The sequence below is a fragment of the Indicator indicator genome, chromosome 4 (genome assembly GCF_027791375.1).
Source record: "Indicator indicator isolate 239-I01 chromosome 4, UM_Iind_1.1, whole genome shotgun sequence".
Classification (NCBI taxonomy): Eukaryota; Metazoa; Chordata; class Aves; order Piciformes; family Indicatoridae; genus Indicator; species Indicator indicator.
In genome coordinates this window covers 36,667,232-36,693,105 of record NC_072013.1, presented here as the reverse complement: position 1 = coordinate 36,693,105, position 25,874 = coordinate 36,667,232, and the positions used below count along the sequence as shown (strand labels likewise).

The 25,874-nt window shown below is 47.3% G+C and overlaps 1 protein-coding gene across 1 annotated transcript in view; it reads right to left on the bottom strand.

The window, feature by feature from the left end:
• FSIP1 (fibrous sheath interacting protein 1) overlaps positions 1-25,874 on the bottom strand; it is a 60,565-nt gene that overhangs the window by 174 nt on the left and 34,517 nt on the right. The window contains 2 exon segments of the mRNA XM_054400695.1: positions 2-312; positions 314-456. Of these exon segments, the coding sequence (XP_054256670.1) occupies positions 2-312; positions 314-456 (454 nt within the window).

The following is a 25,874-nucleotide window of genomic DNA, read 5'->3' as shown; positions in this document are numbered from 1 at the left end:
TCACCCAAGAAAGGAGGTTTCCCCGACCTTTTTCTGTCGAGTGCCCTTGACATAAAGTAACCTTCAGCAATGCTTTTATGGCCCACCTTCTGTAAACCTTCTGAGTCATCGGGTTACCCTCTTTGGGCCAGTGAAGCCCTTGGTAAATGCCTATCAGGCAGTGCTTTGCTGCTACAGCAGCCAGGGGTTTCACTTTCTGCATTAACACATGAGCTTTTGTCTTCAAGTCCAGCCTCTTCCTGAGCCATTAACATCCCTACAATATGGTCTTAAAGGAACGTTTTGGAAAGAGTAGATGTGGAGTGATGTGTACTGACTTGTGTGACAAGGGGGACTTAATCCAAGAGAAAGAGATTCCTGAGACTTTGGCATGGTAACGTTGCTCATTGTTCTCCCAGGCTGCATACATTCCTCCAGAAGGGTCTTAAGCTGCTCTTCAGAGAGGCCCCGTTTGTTCTTCAGTCTGAAATGAAAAGGGCAAGAATTTCTTCTGTCAAAACATAATTAATGAAAGGCAGTGCCAGAAAACGGCTGGGGACAGAATGAAGCAGAACTCTCCAACTGCTATCAGTGATTTTCAGCTCAGACTCCATTCAAATGCACAATGACATAATTATATCACATAAATGACATCTTCACCAGGTTCTAGACAGATCAGGTGCTGAAACTAAGACAGTTAGGAGAGAAGTCTGATGTGCACATGGGACTGAGAGGGCCTTGATTTGGCTTAGCCTTCCACTGGCTGTCCCTGGGGTTTAGTTCCCAAGGCATGCAGCTTTTGGTGCATCTTGGCTGTCTTCATCCATCCAGACACACATCGCAAGGGAATCAGCACAGAGACTTCCAGCTGCTGGGGCCATGCAGCTGGGCTCAGAGAGGATCTGGACAGCAGAGCCCCAGAGATTGTCACATGGTGACTAAAGTATCCATTTGATGATCTCAGAGGTCTTTTCCAGCCTCAATAACTCCATGATACTGTGATTCCCAGTCACTGGCTGTGGAACTGCAGCACAGCCTCCCTCCTTTGCCATGTGACAAAGCACATCAGCTGCTCATCTGAAGGACCTACCGCACCAGGTATGTTCCACAGCGTGTGACACAAGCAGGTCCCATCTTCTGTACTTTAGTTTCAGTGCTTGCCACAGGTTGTCACTGCTTGCACAGCTCACACTTGGATCTTTCCAGTCAGCGCCTTGTTCAGACAGTGGCACATTCCCATCGTTTTTTGCCACACCAGTCTCCTTTACCTGACCCTTCTTAAGGTTTGCTGTTGAAGACGACTGAGAGCAGCTGGGGATGGCAGAGAACAGCAAAGGCATTGTCTTAGAGAGGTTTCAAGTGGGGAGTTACCTTCAGCCTTTACACTCCTTAATGTTCTTGGCAACAGAGAAGCACAGCATTCCTTGACAGCTGGGATACACTGGATCCTACTTCTCCCCTGCTTCCCCCAGGATCAGTGGCACAGTCTGAGGGAGACACTGGATCCTACTTCTCCCCTGATCCCCCCAGGATCTCCCCCAGTCTGAGGGAGACACTGGATCCTGCTTCTCCCATGCTTCCCCAGGATCAGTGGCACAGTCTGAGGGAGACACTGGATCCTACTTCTCCCATGCTTCCCCAGGATCAGTGGCACAGTCTGAGGGAGACACTGGATCCTGCTTTTCCCACACTTTCCCAGGATCAGTGGCACAGTCTGAGGGAGACACTGGATCCTGCTTCTCCCCTGCTTTCCCAGGATCAGTGGCACAGTCTGGGGGAGACACTGGATCCTGCTTCTCCCATGCTTTCCCAGGATCAGTGGCACAGTCTGAGGGAGACACTGGATCCTCTTTCTCCCATGCTTTCACTGCCCTCACCATAAATAATTTAACTCCTATGCAGGAGAAATACTCCAAGATGTTTCTTTTAAAATACAAAGACATAAAATTAAGGTCATTCAAAATGCAGCAGCAGTCCACTAGAGGAGGGAGCACAAGCTGTTAGGTCTGGTTCCCATTAGGAACTGGAAAACCTTTTAATTGTTCTGGCTAATTTTTACTAGGACAGTGAGTGCTGTTCATTTCCTAGGCTTTTGACCGTTAATGATCCAAAAAATGAATTCCTAGCCAGGAGTTTAGGAGCCTGCTAACGACCCTTACTGTTTATGTGTGGCTAGTTTTCACACACTCCTGGCCCTTCTCTGACTGAAGATTTCTTGTTCCTTGCTGAATTCCTCAGTGCCATGGGGCTAGAGAGGAAACCTTCCTGCATGCGGCAGGAATGCAAACCTGTAGGCTGTTGTGGACAGATCTGCTGTGACTCTGGGCTTGCGAGCTCCAAGCTCGAGGCTTGTTTCCACATCTGCACACTAAAACAAACATACTGACACTGAAAGGCCTGGCTCACCAGATTTCAGCATGGGCAGAAAGTTAGCAGGTCAGCATCATTTCTAACTACAGCAAATAATCATCAAGTGCCACAGAGTGAATGAACAAGCACTAGAGAGGACTGTCCAAGGACTCAGGCAGCTGGCATGTCTACAGGCAAGAGTATTTTGGTGCTTAAACTGAAACCGTTGCAATCAACAGTTCCCAGCATCCTTTATGTGCTTGGCACAACTCACTTGTGTGCTCTCACTTACTGATGTGCAAGGCTGCACAGCACAGCAGCCAGTGCTGAAGCAACTGTTCCCTCTGACAGACTGTGCTAAGGGTAGAATCATAGCATCACAGGATTGTCAGGCTCAGAAGGGGCCTCAAGGCTCATCCAGTTCCAACCCCCATGCCATGGGCAGGGACACCTCACACTACAGCAGGTTGCTCAGAACCACATCCAGCCTGGCTGCAAAAACCTCCAGGGATGAGGCTTCCACCACCTCCCTGGGCAACCTGTGCCAGTCTCTCACCACCCTCATGGGGAAGAATTTCTTCCTAACATTCAATCTGAATCTCCCCACTTCCAGTTTTGTTCCAATCCCACTCAGTCCTATCACTCCCTGACACCCTCAAAAGTCCCTCCCCAGCTTTCTTGTAGCCCCCGTCAGATACTGGAAGGCCACAAGAAGGTCTCCTGGGAGCCTTCTCCTCTCCAGACTGAACAGCCCCAGCTCTCTCAGGCTGTCTCCATAGCAGAGCACCTCCAGCCCTCTGCTCATCCTCGTGGCCCTTCCCGGACATTTCTATTCAGACAACATTCAGACAGCTGACAGAGCACAGGAGAGTTTGGTAGGGTTTAGATGATTCATGACCTTGTTAACGGTTTCTCACCTGGCTCTATTCTGCCTTGAAAAGGCAATCTTTGCCTTCTGTCCCCATGCTCCCAAACTAAGCATGAATCATCAACTCAGGTCACAGCAAAGCACCAAATACTTGACCATAAGCAGCAGGGTCAGTGCTGCCAGGCAGTGGCATTGATGTGCTGCACACAGAACACAGCACATCAGGCTGAATGAGCTCCTGACAATGGCCTGAGAGCCCAAAGCCTCTTGGCACCACAGAACTCAGGACTGGAGGCCAAAACTTGTAAGCAAAGTAATTTAAGTGATGGGAGCATGTCCTTATGAGACCAAAATGGATTAACCCCAGCAGGCAGGTCAGCACCACACAGCTGCTTTGCTTGCTTGCTCCCCACCTCCCCACCCCAGTGGGACAGAGGGAAAGGAAGAGTAAAAGCAATAAAACCTGGGGATCAAAGTAAAAACTATTTAATAAGCAAAGGTGAAGGGAAAGAAGAGAGAAAGAAAACACATCAAGTGATGCAAAGGCAATCACTCACCATCTCCCATGAGCAGCCCAATGCCCATCCACAGAGCTACACAGATCCTGATGGAAACACCCCCAGAGCTGCACAGATCCTAATGGAAACATCCCTTTGATCTAAATGCCAGACTCTGAGAAAAGGCTCTGACTGAAATCACTCTGAATTTAAACCCCATCTACCAGAAGGATGTCAGCAGCTGTTCTGCAAGAAGTCAGCTCTTCTAACTTCAGGTTAATTTGGTGTTCAGCTCACCTACTGTCCTGCAGGTGCAGACAGACACCTAACTACTGGGCTCTGGATGATTTTTTCTCAACTTGCTAAAATCTTCCTAGCTCAACGTCGAGCTCCCTGGGGCTAGAGCACTTGGTTTCATGCACTGTCATGTACCCAGGTTAGAAAGCAAGCTGCTTTGAATTGAGCATGCTCCATGTGTGCAAAACCAGAAGACACCAACTCCAGCGCTGGTAGTCATAACCCATCAGGCTGAACCAGGCTTCCACTTCCAGCCTCTCCTGCAGAAGCAGATCTTCTCCAATTTCAGCTATTTAGCATTCAAACCCAGTTTCCTAAACATCCTGCTTTGTGTTTTTACCTGTTTGTTATTAAGCATTTAACAGATTTCATTTCATTTCATTTCATGGAAAGATCTGCCTTGAATATTATTAAGCTGTGGCTTTAATTTCCAGCAAAGCCAGCAGAGCAGACAAAAATGCCTTGATGTGGCTGCAGCTGTTTTCTGTTACAAAAACCCAGTTCTCTTTCTCTGGGTTTTGGGGTTTTTTTGTTGTTGGTAGTTGGGTTTTGGTGTTAAGGTTTTTGTGCTTTTGATTGATTGCTTGTTTTTGTTGTTGGTTTTAATTTGCCCAAGAGCCAGATCCAGTGTAGCATAATGGTGGTGCAGTATCTTCTAATAGCAATTTCAAAATTCCAGAACAAAGTATGTGAAGGATGCTTGCAGGTCTGTAATCTGTTGGGGGCACAGAAGATGCAAACAGCAACAGAACTAAGCACACTGAGGTTTGTTTGTTCACAATGTAAGAAACTTCACTCAAGTGTTAAAGCAGCAGTAGAGCTACCAACATGCCTCCAGCCAGAGAGGAGGAGTCAGGGAAGCCACAGGACACAACCTAGATGAGCTGTGTGGTTAGGTGCAGTCCAGCCTCACTGCAACCAAGAGGACTGGCCCAAGGAGCAGGAAGCCATAAAGACTCATCATAAAGCAACTACAGACAGAGGCTTCAAAAAGAACAAAACAATGGTTTGTGAATTCTAGGGATTCAGACCACAGCTCCTGATATTCTTTAGACACCTTTTGAAGTGACTCTTTACCTGGCCCTGTGTATCAGCAGCACCAGGCAGCTCTGAATGCTGACTGTTTTCTGTTAAAGAGATGTATGCATAGGGCAAACCCGATCTGTGCTGTACATTCTAGAGACCAAAACACTCTCTCCCAGCAGCAGAAGGAAATTCTGCTGTGAGTGGAATAAGCAGCTAAAGAAACCCACAGCATTCCCTGGTTCAGCACCACAGGTCATGGCCAACCTGTTCCTGAAGGAAAAAGCACACACTTGCTTTGCTGAAGGTGAGTTATTAGAGAGGCTTTGACTCTGTATTAGCTAGAGATGACAGGATCCTCTCTTTGGTTCACTTTCCTGCCACTCAAACCAAGCAACTCAGCTAATGTCAGCTGTAATTCCCCAAGGTCCTCACAGAAGGCAGAGACACAGTCACCACAGGCTGGAACCCAAGCCAGCTCAAATCCAAAGACAGAACACTCAGAAGTGTACTTACAAATTCCTGCTCTTAAACTGAAGCCTTTCTGACAACACACCTCAAAGGATAAAACAGTTTTGGTGTAGGACAAATGGGAAGAAGCAAAGGCCAATACAACAACAGAACTGTGCTAAGTCACAGAGGCTCAGCAAAAGGCACCTCAAGGCAGTGCTTTTCTGAGCCTTGTTTCTGGCAAATGTGGAAGCACAGGACTGCAGAGACACCTGGTTTGAAAGGACAAGCCCCAGGGTGTATCACACTGGCTTAGTTTGGTTGTTCATCCCAACAAGAGCACATGCAGCACTGCATTGACCAGGGAAACACAAGCACTCCAACGCTGAGAGCCAGGACACCTCTCTACAGACACCAGTTCTGGTACATCTGCAACTAATTTCCTGTTGTTTTGCTCTGTCACTTGTTACAGTTTTAAGGTAAGTCTTGGGTTTGTCTCAGAGACTGTAGTGCAAAGACTGTAGGATGTTGGGTAGTGATAGGACTGGGGGAAATGGAACAAAACTAGAAGTGGGGAGATTCAGATTGGATGTTAGGAAGAAGTTCTTCCCCATGAGGGTGGTGAGAGACTGGCACAGGTTGACCAGGGAGGTGGTGGAAGCCTCATCCCTGGAGGTTTTTGCAGCCAGGCTGGATGTGGTTCTGAGCAACCTGCTGTAGTATGAGTTGTCCCTGCCCATGGCAGGGGTGCTGGAACTGGATGAGCCTTGAGGTCCCTTCCAACCCTGACAGTTCTATGATTCTATGAGTGCAGTTATGGCACTGTAACAATCTAGAGCTTTAACAGCAGCAAAAATTACACAGCTTGTGGGGAAAAGAAAGAGAAGTTGGCAATATTTGTGATCTGCAGATATGGAATCCTGCCTCACAATGGCAGGGCTATTAACTCTCTTTAAGAAAACAAACAGGTTGGAGGTCCCTGCCAACCCAACCCATGCCACGAGTCTAGGATCCTACTCACTTTAGAGACAGGTGGGAAGCTGTAGGCCTCTGGGTAGGTAACACACTGTGGCAGTACACATTTCCTTCCTGCCACTTGTTTCCTGGTAAACCCACGCCTGGTCAGTGAGAGATGGCTCCGTGTTGGTACCTGGAGACAACACGGGCATTGTAGAGGTCACACAACCACACTGGGCAGGCTCCTCAGCACCCAAGAGAGTGCCACCAGCCCAGTGCCAGATCTGCAGGGAGCCAGACAGCCCAGGCTGCAGGTACTAGGCATGAGCATAGCAGCTTCCCTGTACCAGTGACAAAAGTAGTTATGCTCATGTATAAGTCTAAAGGCTTTATGGCAAAAAGGCTCAGGGTTTAGAAAATAAGGTCTTGGTGATACAGGAATATTCCAGTGGCTGAGTCTTCCACCCCTGTTGTGTAGAACATGCTGATACACAAAATGTAATTCAAAGCAGCTGGCAAACACTGATTCAAAGAAATTTGCTTGCAGGGAAATTAGTACAATTCTAGGCACAGAGAAGCCAATCACCAAACTGTGAAGTGCTGCAGCTGAGGGGTTGTTGATGCTCTGTAGCATGAGATGCACAACTGCTCTAGGAACAGCTGAACCAGATTTGGTAATGAAGCTCAGGACAGTGGCATTTGTACTAAGTGGTGTAGAACACGGCACAAAAAGGACAACAGGTCTGGAACTTTCCCTAGCAAAAGGAAGGAAAGCACCCAAAGCCTCAGCTGTCCCAACAGAGTTCTGTAGGTTCACTCTGCATTTGGAACACAGGTGACTGCTGGAGCTGCAGCCTGCCTTTGGAACAAGTCAGAATCCAGCTGCCACTCCTAAGACCTGAAAGATGAATTCACAAGAAGTCTGTGATCCCATTTCAAGGCCAATGGCTCAGGCACAAAGCCAAGCACCCCACTTGCTTGGAAGTTTCTTTGCTGCACACTGGAATGTTTTAGGCTGCTTGCTTTGGTATAAAAACAACCCAAGTCCACAGCTGTGCTTCTGATGAATCCCCGATGGCACTGTTGGTTTTAGGGGACACTGCACTCCTCTCAGCTATGTGGAATCAGCAGGCAATGATACAGCTTCTTCCAGGCAGTTAGCAGAAGCTACTTATTCATGAGGCTAATTCAGCAGAGAGGTGCTGCTGGAATGCACTGAGAAAAGCAGCAGCTTAGAGGGGAGGATAAATGCTTCAGTCATAAGTTGTTTAGCCAAGGACACTCCCTGCTTAGGCCATAGGGCTTAGGAATATTGAAAACTTCTATAGGAGTTCCAGGACACATGAGCAAATCAGTCGAGTTCAGTGTGCCAAGGATGTGATTGAAGCACAGCTCCTACAGCAGCTACCACAGACTCAAGCACAGCTCCTACAGCAGCTGCCACAGACTCAAGCACAGCTCCTACAGCAGCTACCATAGGCAGAGCAGACAGAGAGGTCTGAGAAGGCAGCACGCAGCAGCTGCTAGCATGACTCCCCTGCACCAGAGGCTGCAAGAGCAGTGTGCTCTTAGAAAGGAGGCAGGTTCCAAGTATCTGACTACAATACAAACATACCTGAGTATCTAACCTGCTGTTGTTGGACACACCCACATCTGAGAGCTTGGATGCAGCTGCAGTCAGGAAGGACAATGCTGCAGTAGTGCAGCCCCCACAGTGTACTAGGTATGTGCCTACCAGCCTGGCTGGCACACCTGGAGAGCTGCATCCAACTGCTGAAACGGATTAGCTTTAATGAAGACAGACATATGATGGTGCTGAGGCACACAGTGACATTCTGTCCTTTTCAGACACACCACAAATCTGTGCCTTCTAGAATTTTAAGAATGAATTCTTGTGGCTCTCCCTGGTCTGCCTTGGCAGGAGACCCAGCCAGCTTGGTTTTGCCTTGTGGAATCTGTTCACACATGTATCTCTTTACGGTACTCAGTATCACTTGGTATAGGAATTCTCCCCATGCATTCGATGCATTTGATGCAGTCTGTGTTTTCCCTTCTGCATTACTGGAAGTATATTCCTTGTGTGGGTCATTCATCTGTGGTTTAATCCTGGCTGGTAGGAGCCATGGGCTGCAGGTGCACATCCTGAAGAGCCATGGAGTGCAGAATGAGCAGTGAGGGGAGGGCTGTAGCACACCTGGTTGGTATGATTTGGGAGAGGCGATGAAGGCCTTTGTGCTGCATGTTTACGCACCAGCACTTTTGCAGGCATGCTGGCTCTGGCTTGGCCTTTCTCACACAGCAGAGCCCAGCTTCAAGGGCAGCCATGCACAGCATTGCACCGCACCGCACTGCACCTCACCTGTGCCGTGGTTTATTGAGGACAGATGCTGCCCCCTCAGAAGATCACAAGTTTGAAACAGAGGTCTAACAAAGGACTCCAGCTGCAAATTTAGCTCTGCCACTGCTAGGCAAATGTTTCAACCACCAGACACTTGGAAGAATCTGAAGAGTTCCCCCTTGTTTGAAGTCAAAATTGTTTCAATCGTGCCTAAGAGTTACAAAGCTCCTCTGAGTTTTAGATCTTAAGACAAAGGCACCTGAGTGGAGCCCACAAAGAATACCTAAACTTCAGTGAGGGTGAGAGTCCAGACAGCTTTGGGTCTTGGGCTTGGTTGTTTTTTGTGCTCTTGTAAGTTAGCCCTGGGATGTTTCCAGCTCAGTAAACTGGCTGCTCTGAATATTATTCTAAACCCACATAATCCTCTCCCTGAACTGCAGAGAAAGCCCAGAATTAACACACATTCACTCACTACAGCCCCAACTGACCTGCCCAAGGTGGGAGGGCAAAGAGTCAGCTGAGCCACTGCTCCCAGCTTTCTCTCATGATACTCTTAGGGTCTGCCTGGCAGAAATTCACATCGTGCTTATCAAACAATCTAACTAACCAAAACCCAACAGCTAACCCAAAAAAGAACAAACCAACAATCAAAAAAGTGTCACTAACAAAACCAAATCAATGATTTAAGTGATCTGAGGCTCTCACAAATCTGCTTGATTTGTATCTATGTGGAGTGGAGATGAGGGTCTGCAAGTCTGTATGCATACACCCAGCCCACTCCCTAATGAATCCATGTAATCCCTCACTGACTTACTGACTAACCCAGAAACCCCAGGATGGGCACAGGAAGAAGCTGCAAATGGACACAGTAAAAAATCATAAAGTCATAAGTTAGCAAGTGAAGTGAATAAACATGATGCAAATTCCTCTTCTGCAGCATGAGGTAGTCAGTGATATAATTTTAATAAAATCCCAGTATTTGACTCTAGGACATGCAGAGAGAATCTGGATCACTCTATCTCCCCAGACCACAAACCAGAGCCATATGGCCCTGAAATTCACCATATGGAAAAAATCCACCTTTTCAAAATGCCCAGTAAGAGCAACAAGGCTCATCAAAGAGTTCTAATCATTTCTATTATGAGGAACTGCAGATTTGTTTTTCTCAGGACACAGGGGAAAAAAAGTTCATGTTAAAACTTTTAAAATGTTACTCTGGGAAAACAAAACAAACAAGGAGTGGTGGATATTTGTTAATACAACAAAACTAATGAGGAAAGGACTGAAAGGACAGCTTTGCCCTTTGCAGATGAAGCCTCTTAATTTCTAGAGGAGCAGTACTTGCTTCAGAGTTCTACCTGGAGGGAAACTTCCAGCCTTTGGACAGCCTCAGAGGCCCCACCACCTGCTGTTTGTGCAGATAGGGGTGCACTGGGACCAAGAGGGGAGAGAAAGCCTTGCCCTGCTCCCAGCATCTACATCTGGCTAGAACAGAGCAGACTCTTGCTTGTCTGAAGTTAGAGCACTGCAGAGAAGGTGCCAAGAAATCTTGAGATAAGGACAGGCAGGGAACTAATAATCCATTTTCCTCTGTTTCTTGTCTTGAAACAAAAGTGAAGCTGCTCCTAAATGTCAGAAAGCTGTGTGGCTGCTCTGCTGCCAATGAAACAAGAGGGGTTTCACCTGTCAGAAGGTCTGCAGTGCATGTTTCTGTCATGCATGGGAGCCATTTACTGCAGCTCAGCTCATCTATCTCAACAAAAACAATTGCTGTTTAAGGGACAAAACGGTTCAGGCAAAGAGCTTGTCTGGAAAGCTGTGAGCTCATGAATAAAAGCTATTACATGATGGCATAGAAGAAGACTAATATGGGCAAGCTATGCCCTGGTGTGTGTGCGTGTGTGTGTGTGTGCGTGTGTGTGTGTGCGTGTGTGTGTGTGTGTGTGTGCGTGTGTGTGTGTGTGTGTGTGTGTGTGTATGTGTGTGTGTGTGTGTTCAGAGTGAGGACTCAGACCTAGAAAACCTCTTCACACACTGCTGTGCTTTTCTTTGTACAAGTGATTGCAAAATTGAGATGGCTGTAAACAAAGTACAATTTAGAGTCTGAGAAAGGTGAGCACAAAGCCAAGGCAAACAAGGCAGAGAAAGCTGCATTCTGTATTCCTTCTGAAATGGGGAATTAGAAGCCATGGCACACCACAAGTGGTTAACTGTTGTGTTGTTTGAACATCAAAGCAACATGTATGGAGAATCATGGTAAGATGACTTAAAACAGCAGAAGGAGGCAGACATTGATGAAGAGGGCTAAAAATGAGAGGTGCTACCCAGCACACAAATGGATCTGCCATTCAGCCTCCTCCATTAAGTACTTCATCCCATTTGGGATCATCCCCTTCTGCCACCACTTTGGATCACACCCTCCAGCTATCACTTTCTCTTCCCTTCCCTCACAGCAGGCCAAACAACCTAGGCAAAAGGCCTGCAGCCTATTCATCAGCACACATCTTCTAATCTCTGCATACAGGTTGACTCAGACTGCAGCCATGGCTGATTCGTTAGTGCAGTTCACTGAACCCTTTATTGCTCCCTAATCCTGACTGCTATATATCCTACCACTGCCAGCTACCCACACAGCCCCTGCTGCACAGTGGGGCTGGCACCCCTGGCACGGAGCTGAGACTGAAATTACAGCATCACTGAACACGCTGGGGCTGCTGTTAAAGGCAGCCTGCATGTTTTACAGGACTGTCTGAAAAGAACACCATATAGAGCAGCTCAGATGCTAGAACACACCGCATTGTAGGCTCCTTGCACCCACAGGGTGCTGCATTCTTGTCATGTAACTACAAGGAGCTCGAGCAGAGCCACAAGCATCATCCAGAGGTGACATTGTATGGTAGACCTGATTGCATTGAGGAACTCAGAGTCTGAGGCAGGTACAGGGTAAAAGGTTTTAACCTTTCCTTTCTAATTTTGGATTGTTCCAGCGGTGCTCAGGGGTGAGGTCCCTCAGAACCATGACAGAGTGGCCCTTCCTTGACATCTACTTAAAAATTCTTTAAAAGCAGTGTTAAATATCTGCTTGTCTTTCCCTGCTTGAGAGGACTTTTTCCTGCCAAACCACAAGAATTTTAAGAGTTGCTGCACATCCTCTGGCACTTTCACCCAGGGTATTTTCCACCTAAAAGATAATTCTACTCTTACCATCTTCTGGCATGTACCTTACCCAGTCACTGATGGCTGTCATTAGACACTACCATGAAATTAGATGTGAAGAATGCTGCTGCTCATGCACACAGTAACCAAAATCTCCTATTCCTGCTTTGAAAGAATTTCCTTCTTTCTTGATAGGCATTAGGAATGTTGGCCTTGTCTGTTTTCGTCCAGCATGAAACAGTCAACCAATACAGTATGGCAAATAAAATAAAAATGTACCAAAACCCAGAGAACTATATAAAAATGTCTGGGAGGAGCCAGTGTAAGAAGGCAGTAAGGACTTAGTCAGGTTCCTTCAAAGACATGGATGCATTTTACCAGACAGAGGATCACAGAGCCAAAGCACAGCTGAGGCCTCTGGAGGGAGGGAAGGGACCTCTGGAGCCTGCCTTGTCCAAACAGCCTGCTCAAAGCAAGAACAGCTACCGTAGGCTGCTCAGGACAAGTTCTGACTCTGAGGATGGAGACTCCACTACCTCTTAGCTCCCTGCTCCAGTGGTCGGTCACTCCTACAGGTTTCTATTTCCCCTTACTAAAACTGCTGTCCTGTATTTCAGTTTCTAATTGCTTCTTGTTTTTCTGCAAGAAAAGATCGGTAAAGCATACTGCTGAAGCAGCATCTGCCAGCTGGATTCCACCAGCTGCATTCTGCTTCTAGTTAAACTGTAATAGGCCTGAACTAGTCACAGAGAGGGTCTGAAAAGAATTCACACCACGCCAAGAATTTCACACTCTTAACCAACACAAGATTTTAAAGCTCTTTCTTAAAACACTGACCCGATCTGCACCTCCAGCAACAAGCACAAGGAAGCCCCTCTAGCTTACAGCTCAGCTTCCAGCACCAAGTGAATTAACTTCTCCTTTGCCAGTGCCAGTGGCTCATCACAACAGTTTAACACCAGGCTGTCCATACACATTTGCATCCTCTTCTGGCCTTGCTTAAGTTAATCGTTGCTCAACTGCTCTAAAAAACCAAAGCCATCCGCCAGTGGTTGGCTTACAGCTAGCAAACCAAGCTTCATAAACACCACAGAGAGGCATCTTCAGTTCTGAGTGCATGGAGGAATTCATCAAAGCTTTACACTGCAACTTGTTCTGAAGCCAAACACTGACTGAGAACTGCTGTGCCCACTGGAATGGAGACGCAAGCCTGAAGTTGTGCCTGGACTGCCACCCAAGGGGGTGGCTGCTCTCTCTCAAGCCATGCATGACCTGTCTTGAAAACAGTTGTGAACAGCAGGAACACCATGGCAGTAGAGCATTCAGACTGGGACAGCTCTTCCAGGATCTGCTCAGGATCTCCTGGGCAGCATTTGCAGTGCATGGTGAATCCATGCTAAGCACAGCCCTGTCACCAGTACCACTCTGCAGTCCTGCTTCTGGGCTCAGGGGGAGATGGCACAGCCTGGGGCAACACTCACACTCCTGACCTGGCACTGATACATGCAGAAGTCACATAGCTTTGCTTTATGTCCCAGGACAGCTCATTTACCAAAGATCAAGTCTATTTCCACAGCCTACAGGAAGGGACTTAGGAGCCACAACCTCCTCCAGTTCTGTGTTTCTCTCTTCAACCACAAGAAACAAGCCCCAGCCTAAAAATTAGGAAAAACTTCAGCTATTTCTAGTATAAAAGTCTAGACATCTGTGCAACAAAACCAAACTGGTGGTTACTATGCCCTATGATGAAATCCAAGTGAATCACACAGCTCAAAAATCAGATTAAGCCTTTCAGTCCTGGCTGAAATCTCTTATTTTATTACAAAGCTATAAATTAACAGTAACGATCACCTGAGTTCTTCAAAGCCATTGCCCCTATGTGATACTGTGATGTATTACTTTTCTCCCCTTCTCCTTTTTCAAATGTTAACACAAAAATTAGAAGTTTGTATCACTGATTATTAATTCTGTGATGGAACTGTGACAATGAGGCACTAGTTCCTGGAGTGCTTCAGCAGAGCAGCACTTGTGTTGGATGAGTCAGGAACTGCAGCTCTGAACCAAGGTGGGCAAATCCTGTTCCCCAGCAGGGTTACATCTTTATCTAGGTGACTGACTGTCAAACACTGAGGTGTTCCCATTACCAAACTCATCCCAGGGCTCAGGTAACTCTGCAGATTCTGAGGCAAAGCACTTTCAACCTGCACTGACGCTTCACATCTGCTCTAAGAATCAAAGCCATACTTACTGCTTCCACGTGCATCAGGGCTAGAAATGGACCAAGGGATAAAATGCATCAAAAGAAACATTGCCTGGGCAGTGTAAGGAAGCCTGTTAACAAAGATGGCAATAAAAAATTAACTACATTACCCAGGACACATTGATCTCTCTTCTTCTAGTGCAAGCATGCTTATCTGAACCCTCTCTTTGGTGCCTGAGGCTGTCTCAGGTGCACTCCACAGTGCCTGTCACAGGACTGCCTTCAGCACACAGCAGCTTGTGCTCAGCACATTGCAGCTGTGCTGACAGTGTCAGGGAGCTGCAGCCTCCCCAAGCCTTAGGCATGGCCACTCCAGGTCTTGGCATAACTAACTCTTTGGAGGAGTGCAGCTGTCTGCCACACTGGGGGTGTGTTTAGTTCTAGCTTGTAAGAGGCTCTGTGAGGTCTCCTTCAGCCCACACAGAAAACTGGGCCCTCTGAGAGCAGAGGTGAGCACTCAGCTCACTGCAAGAGAACTCTGCTCCTGGCCCAGGGCTTTCACTCTCCTCATGCCACCTCCAACACAGCTTTTGTCTAATCCCTTCTCAGATCTCTGGAGAATGAGGTGACACACAACCCCTACCTATGTATTATTTTCCTAGTATATAATCTGGATCTCCCTCAAACCAAGCACAACTGCTCTTCTGGTTTTTCACTACGGAAACTATTTCTTTCTCCCCCTCCCTTGGCAGAAGTGTACACTTGGAGACCACATCCTCCCAAGAGTTCCCTCATCTACTGCCACTCACCCCCATACTGATCTAGGTGTTACCTAGGTCTGTAATGTAGGCATCCAGACATGGTTTGATGCTCTCCTCTGCACTCATGCCCAGCCCTTTTACCAAGGCTTGTGTGGGAGAAGTGGGCTTCTCACTGAGAGTTAGCAAACCTGCAGAGAGCAGAAACCTGGCCCCATTTCCATACACCATGGTCTGATAAGTCACACTTTTTGCAACATGATAGGACTCAGGCCTTTCATGACCTAGAATCATAGAATCAGTCAGGGTTGGAAGGGACCACAAGGATCATCTAATTCCAACCCCCCTGCCAAGGACAGGGACACCTCACATGAGATCAGGCCGGCCAGAGCCTCATCCAGCCTGGCCTTAAACACCTCCAGGGATGGGGCCTCAACCACCTCCCTGCACAACCCATTCCAGGCTCTCACCACTCTCATGGGGAAGAACTTCTTCCTCACATCCAGCCTGAATCTCCCCACTTCCAGCTTTACTCCATTCCCCCTAGTCCTGTCACTACCTGATAGCCTAAAAAGTCCCTCCCCAGCTTTCTTGTAGCCCCCTTCAGATATTGGAAGGCCACAAGAAGGTCACCTCAGAGCCTTCTCTTCTCCAGACTGAACAGCCCCAGCTCTCTCAGTCTGTCCTCACAGGAGAGGTGCTCCAGCCCTCTGATCATCCTGGTGGCCCTTCTCTGGACACCTTCCAGCATGTCCATATCCCTCTTGTAATAGGGGCTCCAGAACTGGACACAGTACTCCAGGTGGGGTCTCACCAGAGCTGAGTAGAGGGGGAGAATCACCTCCCTTGACCTGCTGGCCACACTTCTCCTGATGCAGCCCAGGATCTGGTTGGCTTTCTGGGCTGCAAGTGCACACTGACAGCTCCTGTTGAGCTTCTCATCCACCAGCACCCCCAAGTCCCTCTCCTCAGGGCTGCTCTCCAGCCAGTCCCTGCCCAGCCTGTGTTTGTGCTTGGGATTGCCTCGACCCAGATGCAGGACCCTGCACTTGGTCTCGTTGAACCTCATGAGGTTGGCTTGTGCCCACCTCTCCAGCCTGTCCAGGTCCCTCTGGATGGATCCCTTCCCTCCAGCCTGTCTGCTGCACCACACAGCTTGGTGTCATCAGCAAACTTGCTGAGGGTGCACTCAATGCCTCTGTCCATGGCACCAACAAAGATGTTGAACAAGACTGGTCCCAGGACTGAGCCCTGAGGGACTCCACTTGTCACTGGCCTCCACTGGGACATGGAGCCATTGACAGCCACTCTTTGGGTGCAGCCATCAAGCCAGTTCTTCATCCATCTCGTGGTCCACTCATCAAACCCATGTGTCACCAGTTTGGAGACCAGGATGTGGTGCAGGACAGTGTGGAAGGCTTTGCTCAGGTCCAGGTCAATGACATCAGTTGCTCTCCCCTCATCTATTAATGTTGTCACCTGTTCATTGAAGGCCACCAGGTTTGTCAGGCAGGATTTGCCCTTGGTAAACCCATGCTGACTGTACCCAATCACCTCTTCACTATTCTTCTGTCTCAGTAGTGCCTCCAGGAGAATCTGCTCCATGATCTTGCTGGGCACAGAGGTGAGACTGCCTGACCTCTGTAGTTCCCTGGTTCTTCCTTCTTCCCGTTTTTGAAGATGGGAGTAATGTTTCCCCTTTTCCAGTCAGTGGGGACTTCCCCAGACTGCCAGGACTTTTGGAATATAATAGAGAGGGGTTCAGCAACCTCCTCTGCCAGTTCTCTCAGTACCCGTGGGTGTATCCCATCGGGTCCCATGGACTTGAACACTTTCAGGTTCTTCAGGTGATCACCAACCTGATCTTCACTTATGATGGGCAGTTCTTCCTTCTGGTTCTTGCCATTAGCTTCCATGACTATTCCAGGAGTGTGGCTGGAGGCCCTTGCAGTGAAGGCTGAGGTAAAGAAGTCATTGAGAACCTCAGCCTTTTCCAGGTCACTTGTGACCATTTCACCTGTTTCCTTTCTGAGGGGGCCCACACCTTCCCTAGGCTTCTTTTGACCATTAATATACCTGTAGAAATTCTTAGTGTTCCCTTTGACCTCCCTGGCTAGATTCAATTCAAACTGTGCTTTGGCTTTCCTAAGCAGGTCTCTTGCTGCTCGGGCAGCTTCCTTATATCCCCCCATTCCAGCTGTCCTTTCCTCCACTCCTTGTAGAGTTTCTTTTAAGTGACAGCATGTCCAGCAGCTCCTTGCTCATCCAGGCAGGGCTCCTAGCATTCTTCCCTGCTACAAACCTGAAAAACCTTCCACCCAAACAGGTATTTTCCTCTTATTTGAGCTGTTATTGCTGATCACAGCACCTTACTGAGCTGAATCACAGAATCAACCAGGTTGGAAAAGACCTTTGAGATAAGTCCAACCTATCACCCAGCACCATCCAATCAACCAAACCATGGCACCCAGGGCCTCATCCAGTCTGTTTTCAAACACTTCCAGGGACCGTGACTCCTCCACCTCCCCAGTGGCCAACCTCTCTTTCTGTGAAGAATTTCTTCCTCACACCCTGTCTAAAAACTGCTTCCTCTTGATACCATTTCTAACCAGTTCCCCTAGTTAAGGTCCTGACAGGTCTGCCAGCTTCATGCTGCTGAGAATTAATAATCATGCTGCTTGCTTCAGTTTCCAGGGCATACAGGAACATTTGGAAGAGCTGAGCCAAGGACAAAGTCCTGCACAGCTATACTTCATTGACACTCTGACAGGGCACCACTGCTGTTTCTAGCCTACTTGTGCAGATGGATTTTAGCTCAACTTTATGTTCTCTATCTAAATGGACTCTGACAGCCTGTCACAGGAAGAAGTCCTTTGTATCACTTCTATTTGCCTTGAGAAATCTCTTTACTGTTGCACCCTGGTTCTTGCTTCAGTGCTTTCCAAAAACAAGCACTGGGCTTGCCATCCCCTGCCTCTCTGCTTTTGACTCTTGAAATTTCTGTTATTTCTTCATGCAGTAAATTAATTCTGATCAGGTCTGTCAGACAATTTGAAAGCACCCTGTGGACAGGATGTTTTGGTCATGGATAGAGATGCTACTCGACTGACACTAGAAAATGTAAGGGCAGCATTGCAGGCACATTTTTTATCAAAGACTTATTGTGGAAAAAAAACCCAAACCAGCCAACCAACCAACCAAACCAACAACCTATGCCAAGCTTTGTCCTCAGCATGACTGTAAAGAGAGCTTCAGTGAGTGCTGGGCTTTGGTCCTCTTTTTAGCACAGGGAATTTGTAACACGTTGCTCCCCTACACTTAACTTGCACATTGTAGCTGAGATGAGCCTGAGCCTTTTTGAAGCTCTCTCTCTAAGGTGAGCTTTTTCTTTGTATCCATACTTCTTACCTTAGTGTACCATCACTAGGCCTTTCCATGGGCTTATCTTAGCGTGCTTGAAATCAACAAGGGACTCCCAGTCCTTCCTTTGCAAATGGATTACCTTCACTTGTGACCTTTCCATTTTCAAATGAGTTTGACAGGAGGGGTTGGGGAGGGTTGCTGGGTTTTTAAAAAGCTTTCTTTTCAATCCTGACTCCCCTGAGATCTTTGGTTCCATTAGTTGTGTGAGTCTGCCGTTTCCACTTTGTTTTCTTTGCTAAGCACTGTGAGTACCAGCACTTCACTGTCACATCAATCAAGCTGCCTTTCACTAATTGGTTTCTCACTCTTTCAGAGTACACCTGGAGAAACCTTCCAGCAAGTTGTTGTTTTCTCCCTGATGAGAAGAAAGATAACAAGACACACCCAGCACTGTGAGTGCTTGTTAAAGCTGCTCTGGTGTACCTTTCTCCCAGGACACCTGGGGACACACCACTAAATTCTAGATTGTTTTTCTAACTGCTTAAAAAGTGCTGCATCATTTAATTATCTCCTGGGACTGTCTGGTCATTCTGACTTAATCTTACTTTCCCTTCAGACTTTAGCAGATCATTCAATAACTGCAGGCTCCTCTAAGCTTTCCATACCTATGCTTTTGTGTCCTTATTCTTTGGCCTGAAGTCTCATCTGAAAGAGTTGTGTGATGTGTGAAAGTCTGCTGAAGGGTGCTGCAGGCTGTTTAACAGCAGGCCTGCAGTGCTGTGTCCAGCTCTGGAGTCCTCAGCACAGGAAGGACATGGACCTGATGGAGAGGGTCCAGAGTAGGCCACAAAGATCATGAGGGGGCTGGAGCCCCTCTGCTATGAGGACAGGCTGAGGGAGCTGAGGGTGTTCAGCCTGGAGAAAAGGCGGCTCTGGGGAGACCTAAGAGCAGCCTGCCAGGACCTGAAGGGGCTACAAGAAGGCTGCAGAGGGACTGTTCCCAAAGGCCTGCAGGGATAGGACCAGGGGCAATGGTTTGAAATGAGAGCAGAGCAGATTGAGATTGGATGTGAAGAACAAGTTCTGCACCAGGAGGCTACTGCAACAGGTTGCCCAGGGAGGGAGTTGAGGTCCCATCCCTTGAGATATTGAAGGTCAGGCTGGACAAGGGTGTGAGCAACCTGATCCAGTGGAGGATGTCCCTGCTGAGTGCAGGAGGTTGGACTGAATGACCTCTGGAGGTCCCTTCCAACCCAACCCGTTCTGTGACTACGTGCAAAGGGTTGTTCCATACTAGTCAAGCAGGCATAATAAACCAACAGGGCAGCCACACCCCTGCCAGCATCCTGCAGCAGTGCTGAGGAGCTGTGGCCATTGATTTCCCCCCTCAGCGGCTCCGTTCTGCACCTCAGGGGGTTTGCTGCCTCCTCCCAGTCACTTCTATTCACATCAAATCCTGAACTCTCTAATTCAAGGCTGCTCCAATTGCACTGTGTCTCTGGGCTGCTTTCCAATACTCTCTAACTGCAGTTTACCAGAACAGCACTTGGAGATGTCCAGGCAGAACATCCTGATTTACCAGGGAAAATGCTTTGCCACTGAAGAGGATGCAGGAATCACATTGTCTGGTCTGCCTTTTATTTTCATACAGGATGTAGACATGAAGCCCTTACTGTGATGTCCTCATTAATGCATTTATTTTCCAGAAGAAATGATGTTACCCTGTTACACTCCCACATGTTGTTGTTGGATGTTTCCTGCACTGTGCCATTAAATTCTGTTCAGTGGGAGGTGGGCACAGCACAGAGCTAGGGCACAGCTCTGCAGGTAATTCCTGTGACTGTGCAAACTGCACCAATGGAGAGCATGAAAAAAGGAACAAATTATTCTAGAGCCTGAAGCAAATGGAGAACGTTGTTAGTTGGTTAGGAACTTTCCTTCTGCACCAGGAGCCCTTTAAACTCTGGGCTGGGCGTGCCTGCAGCCATAGGCTGGCACGCTGCTGACAGCCATGCAGACAGCCCTGCCTGAGCAGGGAGATGAATGGACTCAGATGGGAAGCACTTGTGCTTGGCAGGAGGCTGGGGAAAGGGCAGAGCATGCCTGGCCTGTTCTGATTTTGCATCACTTGGACACCGTAGAAGCAAATTCAGCTGCTTAGGAATGTTCCAAGCTGTCTTTTACACAGCAGAGAAGTGCAGGTTTCCTCCACTTGGTGCACTGAGTACGTGGGGAGTAGAGCTCTCTCTTCTCTCCTCTACTGCCCTGCACTGCAGTATCAGATACAAAGTAGGATCTGGCAACCGCACATTTCCTTAATCTTTCCTCAAGCACTGACACTCTCACCAGAAAACAACACATCCACAGCCATGCAGATGCCTAGCAGTCTTTAGATTGTGTGGGAAGCTGAATAACTTGGGAGAATCACAGGAAATCCACACTCACCTAAGGAATGCTTAGGAAATAGCAACAAATACCCCAAATGAAAAGTGCTAATAATGTAAGCAATTTAAAAATCTAAATGGATGACTTTTTATTCCTTCCTTTTAGAACCACATTTCTCCAACTAAAGCTTAAGCTACATCTCTTGAGACTAATCCTGCATCCAGATACACTCCTTAGAGCTACCCAATTTAAGGAACAATATTAAATCTTAGCAGTAAATCACCTTCAATATTTTGCATGCCTTTGGTATTGAATTTTATATCTGCAGTTGGGGGGGGGGGGGAGAGACAACTGCCTTGCTATTACTCAGCAGGATACAGATTCCTCTCTGTAAGTGGAATTCCAGACATTCCATCTGTTTCCCATAAAAGCAGAACAGAGCTGGGCTTTGAGCAGAGCAGTGAGAGCACACTGAAATGGTGCAGGTAGGAACCCTGTGCAGCCACACCAGACAGCTCTGGCAAAAATGGCTCTTCTCACTTTGTACAAAGGCCATGCAGGTGGAGCACTGCTTCAGCAGCCAGCGGTGTCCCGCTCAGCAGCCTGGCCAGCACAGGGATGAGCCACACTTTGTAGAGGCAGGCTTACAAACTGCCTGATGAAACAGACAGCCACCCAAGTGCACACAAAGGAACACCTCTGCCTTTCTCATTGCCCTCTGCATGGCTTTCCCTGTCTGTTTTCTCAAGGGGCTGCAGCTACCTTACAATGTCTCATCTTCTCACCTGGTTAGACTTCAGCATCTCATTTATGGTGTGTACAGAAGGGGCAGGCCAGGCTCCAGGTGACTGTGCCACACGCAGTGACTTGATGTGCAAACAGGAGCTTGGATGAGAGCTGCCTCTGCACACAAGCAGTGTGTTCTGCACAGTGCAGTGGTGTGAGCAGGGGTTGAAGATCCAGCCCTGGCTTCTGTTGCCTGATTGGGCAAGGCAGCAGTCTGAGCAAGCACACACCTCTGTGTACAACCCTCTGAAACACTCACAATCTTTTGCTGAATTCCTTGTAAAAGTTTTATCCCAGTCACAGGCCACAGGAGTGAATTCTGTTATTTTTCTGTCACTTCCACCATTTCCAGCAATGCACATCACAGGCCTGGTGCTGGATACACCCACAAGAAAGCACCACCAGAAGTATTTCTTTGGATTCCTACAACAGGCTTTAGAATATTGATTTAAATATGCCAAACCCTTCAGATCTAAGTGAAGCCTTCTTTGTGTGGTTGGACAGATCTGAGGTGTGCCCACAGGAGCCAGCAAGCCAAGCCAGGTGTTTTGTCACCTCACAGGGAATGTCAGCACAGCACCGAGACACCTATGGGACTCTGTCTGCTGCATTAAGTGCAGTCACCTACTGGATCAGGATGCTGGGAGCATCCAAACACACAGACACTGACCACAGGTTTGAAAGAGCTATGGTGTTTGTTCTGGAGAAGGCAAAGAGCTGAAGACAGAAGTGAGAAAGAAGTGCTGTGTAAACAGCTGATGCTGTGCCTCTCAGAGATGATACCAAGGAAAATTCAGTCACATTGCTCTGAAGCAAAATACTCCAGATCCAGTATCAGCTCCTAACACTTCATCACCTTCACTCTGTATTCTGCTTGCCACACTACCAAAACCCCACCTACAGCAAGGCTTCTGACTTCATGAAGACTGTTGTGCAGCTAGGTGTGAACCCCCTGCAGTCATTGCTCTCCTTCACAGGAACTAAGTCCTGCACACTTCTTACTACTTTGGGGGGTTTATATGAATAGTCTTGATAAATCTATCAGAATAAAAAGAGAATTAGAGGAACTCAGCAGGAAAACAAATTCTTACATCCTCTGCATAGTAATAGCTTTAGTAGTTTGGTGACCAATAGTCCCTTTCCCAACAAACCCAGCAACCTACATCCCAGCTGTGACCAAAGCAAGCTACACAACAGATGCTCTGCTGAGCTCAGTACATGTTGTTCATTGTGCTCTCCACTGTGCTGCTGTTTCAGCCTCGGTGCTGTATTTTGAATACTTAGTTCTTTTCACTGTTGCTTTGCATGATCACTGATCTTACTCATCTGCAAGCACTACAAGTGGCTTTTGACTGCTCAAAGCACTTTATGTAGGAGAAGTCAGGCAGACTCAAAGAGCAAGGAAGCTGCTGAGAGGTCTAGTGCACAAGTCTGGTTAGCAGCAGCTGAGGGACTCCAGAGTTATTAAGCCTGGAGAAAAGGAGGGTCAGCAGAGACCTCATCACTCTCTGCAGCTACCTGCAAGGGGGCAAGTAGCAGGGTAGGGCTTGGTCTCTTCTCCCAAGTAACGAGTGGCAATGGCCTCACATTGCACCAAGGGAAGTTTAGATTGGACAGGAAGAAAAATTCCTTCTCCAAAAGGGTGATCAAGCAACAGGCTGCCCAGCAGAGTGGTTGAGTCCCCATGCCTGGAGGTATTTAAAAGAAAGATGTGGTGCTGACGGACATGGCTTAGTGGTGGGCATGGCAGTGTTCAGTTAACAGTTGGGCTGGAGGATCTTAAAGGGCTTTTCTGCCCCAGACTGTTCCATGAATGGATAAAGAAAACTTCCTCAGTCAAAGCATGGAAAAAGAACTTTGTTTGTTGTTTTGTTTTGGTTTCTTTTAAAATTGATTCCCGTTTACTTCAGAACTATGTTTGAGATACCTTTTGTGCTGAACTAAAATATTTGTGATGTTTAAATACATGTTTTGAACAACTGGCAGATTGCAACTGTCTGGAGAAGGCCAGATGCAAGGCCACTGTTTCTATTCATGGTGAAGCCGACTGCACTCAGACACAAACTGGAGGAAGCAAATAAATGTTTTCAGGGAAATTAATTCAGTTTGGAATCTTCTTTTCCCAGTCGATAGTCTGCTCTTTCTCTGTCACAATGATAACAAACCCATAACAAAGAATAAGGCTCTTGATTCTCCACCTTGAACATTCCTGAGCCCAGAAAGAACTCAGCTTATTGCACAATTAGCTGGCTTGCTTGTAATGATTATCACCAACCCATGTTTACAGCTAAATGCAATTCCTGGTTTCCAAAAGAAGCAGCAATTCTAAGAGGCTGATTTACAAAGTTTGAACAATAAGCAGCAGCAGAGCACCAGGCTGTCCTCCACCTCCTCCTCCCTGCCCTGAGAGATATCCAGGATGATCTTTCCTGAAAGTCTGTGCCACAGGTAATGTATTTCATTTGATTCCTTCAAGATTTAGGCAGGCAATAAATGCTGAAGGAAATGACTACATAAATGGCATTCCTTGAAACTATATGGGCCTGAGAATGAAAGAGTTGTTATTTTATCCAGGCAATAATACTCATCCTGTGTTCAAAATACAGAATAACAACAGCATTCTGCTCCAGTGGAGAAGGCAGCTCTCTGCTTTCCAGTCCTTCAGGAGGCAAGATGGTACAAAGCAGGCTAGCAGACTTCTGAACAGTGACAGTCATGAGCATGGCTTATGGCTTGGAATCTGCAACTGACTTAGACTTTAGCAGGCCCCTGAAATACTTCCTCTACAAACTATGAAACTGCATGAGTGGGGTTGTGACACCTTTCAGGCAACCTGATGCACAAGCACCACAAGCACTGCCAGACAGCACAGGGCTACAGCTACCTTAAACTGAACAAATGCCCCTTGCTGGCACTGTGCACTTGTTCATCTGACATCCAGATTTGCTACAGCATTAAACTATTCTTGTAATGATTGAAGCACCTGAAACAGGTGTAGTGCTTTAATAGAGAATATTAGATTATTCAGGACAAAAAGTCTTCATTAATTATGGCAAAAATTAATGGACTTTAAAATTACCTGATGGAAGGAATCTCCTTCTCTCAATTTATCTGGCCAGCTCTCTGCAGCTACAGATAAAACCTCTGGAGTAGAGCAACAGGCCCAAGCCACTTTGCTTTCTGCTACAGGCATCCTGGAAGGATCTGACAGTACAAAGAACTTGGAGCAGACTTACCCTCTCCTAATAACAGAAACTCAAAGGGCTGAGAGAACAGCACCTTTCAAAAGTCTGTTCTTGGTACTAAAGCAATCCAGTTTGTTCTTGTTTTAATTGCTGTTTAATTATTTGCAGACTTCATTTTTTGGTGCCAGTGTAACTGCAGTTCACCAAGCTGAAATGTGCCTGTTAGCTGCTTTGAGACATTGCACACTGGATGGCTGTGCAAGGAGTCAAAGCAAACTCCAGAGTCAGACTTAACAGCCATTTTAAGAAGTTTTTTCTCTTTCTTTTTTCCCCTTTCTTTTTTCCCCTTGCAATAACAAGCAACCAAGGATTTCATGTTTTGCTTCAGAGCAGAAACTACCTCCAAACGTCAGCTGTGGCTGACAACAGGCTCTTGTGTAAATGACTCCAGCTCATCACAGGGGGCATTCATCCTACGCAGCTGTGTTAATGATTAATTAGACTGCACTTGAAATGCTGTCCATCAGACAATGTTTAGTCAGTCCATCCAGAGCCATAGCTAAAACCTCTGCATTCCAAGTGCAGCTTGCTATAGGATAAAGCCCACAAGAATGGGTATTTTCCAGCCTTACCTGTCACCCTGCTGCCCTGCTCTCCTCTTTAACCTGCTGCTAAAGACATGAGCAGCTCTACTGTATTCAAGAGCTCAAAGTCACTCCCAGGTTTACTTTGTATAGTTTGTTTCCTTTTGTCTGCAGCACATTTGACTCCATGTAGAAGGGGAGTGTAGACTGTTCTGAGTCAATAGTTTTGTTTTTTGCAGTGAAAAATGGCCTGGTGAGGTCTAAAGATGTACACAGATAGATTAACACATAACTGGTCTCTAGCTGTCATTAAAACACAAGCAGGTTCACTGTGTATCTGCAGGTCACTCTGGTATCTTGTACCAAAAGCATCTATCAGCACTTCTTAATTTAAACTAAAGCTCAAGCAGTGCCTTTGCACATCACCTGGCACATGGCAGGAAGCAACGGGAAGCATTACAAATAGTACCAAAGAGAGTACAAACAATCTGAGAGGCAGCAGGGAGGGCACAGCAACAGCCAAAGCTGTCAAGAGGACTTTCCAGTGATCCAGACCCTGGAGTTACTGTAAACAGATCTAGCAGTGTCCTGGGTACCTGCACCAAATCCTCAGTGCCACAGTGCCACGTGGAACAAGGGTTCACCTGCACTGACAGCTGTTTTGGGTGAGGAGAGACAAGTGAAAGCAGGGAACTGACA